This window comes from Acanthisitta chloris, unplaced genomic scaffold, assembly GCF_000695815.1.
Source record: "Acanthisitta chloris isolate BGI_N310 unplaced genomic scaffold, ASM69581v1 scaffold33603, whole genome shotgun sequence".
Taxonomy (NCBI): domain Eukaryota; kingdom Metazoa; phylum Chordata; class Aves; order Passeriformes; family Acanthisittidae; genus Acanthisitta; species Acanthisitta chloris.
The window spans coordinates 25,960-27,681 of NW_008664825.1; the positions used below are offsets into that span (position 1 = coordinate 25,960).

At 39.9% G+C, this 1,722-nt stretch overlaps 1 protein-coding gene across 1 annotated transcript in view; it reads left to right on the plus strand.

Annotated features, from left to right (window-relative positions):
- SUSD4 (sushi domain containing 4) overlaps nt 1–1,722 on the plus strand; it is a 26,119-nt gene extending 24,397 nt beyond the window's left edge. The window contains exon 9 of the mRNA XM_009071508.1: nt 1,082–1,722. Coding sequence (XP_009069756.1) covers nt 1,082–1,110 — 29 coding nt within the window. The 3' untranslated portion in view covers nt 1,111–1,722. The remainder of the gene's footprint in view (nt 1–1,081) is intronic.

Genomic DNA, 1,722 nt, shown 5'->3' on the forward strand with positions numbered 1-1,722 from the left:
CTCCATGTTTTATCCATGTCCTAATGTGGACATTTTAAAAAATCATACAGCTCCATGGTCAAAGAGCTGCACGTCCGTGGTTTGTCCGTGCTAGCTGTGGTGCATGTGATTTCAATCCCGGGCCAGAAGGTTTCTGTCCAGACGCCATAACAGCAGTCTCTTCAACAGGGATGACAGCAAACAGTTGTGTAAAGCAGCAAAGCCAACCATCATCTCACCTGTGCTGGTCTATTCATCTGCTCCTCAGCTCCTATTCTCACAACTCCCTCACACGCCATGGCTTTCACAGCAAAGAACAGGATTTTCTCCTTGAAATAGAAAATAAATCATTTTTCATACTGAGACAAAATTAGCAGCCTTTATTAACAAACTCATCATATCTGCATACAGCAAAGCATTCCTTCCATTGACGCATGTGCACATTAAGCCATGGACCATGGAGGTCACAGCATAAGGGGAACATACTCACAGGGCCATGTATGAGCAGGGTGTGCCATGTGTTACTGCCTGCATTTAAATTGAACACATGCCTTGCACTATCATTTCATTGAGTTCTGATTGGTGTGCTGCTCAGGGTATTAACGAAATTAGATAGCTTTCCTCAGAGACATTTAGAAGGAGAGGCTCACATCCTGCTCTCCACAGTCACTGAACTAAAGACCAGTGTCCTAAATTCAGTGTGGGTGAAGGTCTGGATGAAGGAAGTCTTCCTGCTTTATATGGTTTCGGATAATTTTAGTGGTATCACAAGGGGAAGAGGACAACTAGAAGCACAGGAATAAATTATAGTAATGTCAGTAAAAGGCCCTGCCTAATCTTAATGCCATTTCAGTGGTTAATGTAGTGGCATTTAGGTTTTTGCAGGCCTAACTTGTTTGAGAAATTCTGGGGAGTTTTAGTAGGCTTATTTTCATATAGGTATTAGAGCATGAGTGGGTCTAAAACTGGAAATACCGTATGTCTTGTTCAGATATTTACAATGTCCATTTCTGGTTTTGTAGAATTGCTAGTACTAATACTCTGCAAAAGTATAAAGGGAAATTACAATCAGCAGTCAATGCTATTTCTTTGTTTCCCCTAGAGATTCCTTTGATGGAAGAAGACCCTTAGCCTGCACAGAGTCGTGTCTTCATCGCATTGCACTGTTGGGTGACATGAATTATGAGGATTTAGAGATAGAAAAGACTATTTATGGATTTGGGGAGGGTATTTTCCTACTTACCAATCTTTCCCACGATGATGTCACCAGATTGGGTGTACGTCTTTATCCACCAAGGGGATAACATCAGCAGCATTTGGAACAGCAGCAGTTTTATGAATGAATCCTGGGGATTTGATGAGAGCAGATGTAGAAAAAGGAACTGTGGCTTTTTTAGAAATGAAATGTATATCTGCATCGCAGAAAGTCATATGGTTCTGTAAGAAATGCTATTGGATTTTGATACTAACTGCCTCACAAAAGCATGTCAAAATATGTAAATTTGCTTATAAAGACTGCTGTAAATGGTCTATGGACCTCTAGTTTATGAAGAATCCTTTCAAGTGCTGAAACACACACACAAAAAAAAGAGGAAAGATCCTCTTTCGATTTCCTATGATAACCAGGAAGCTTTTGATGTAGTTGTTGGTGATTTTGGTTCAGACCATGTCTGCAGAAATTATAACAGAAGTGATGGGATTCGTATATACTTGATGTATGATAGCAAATATATATAAATATAT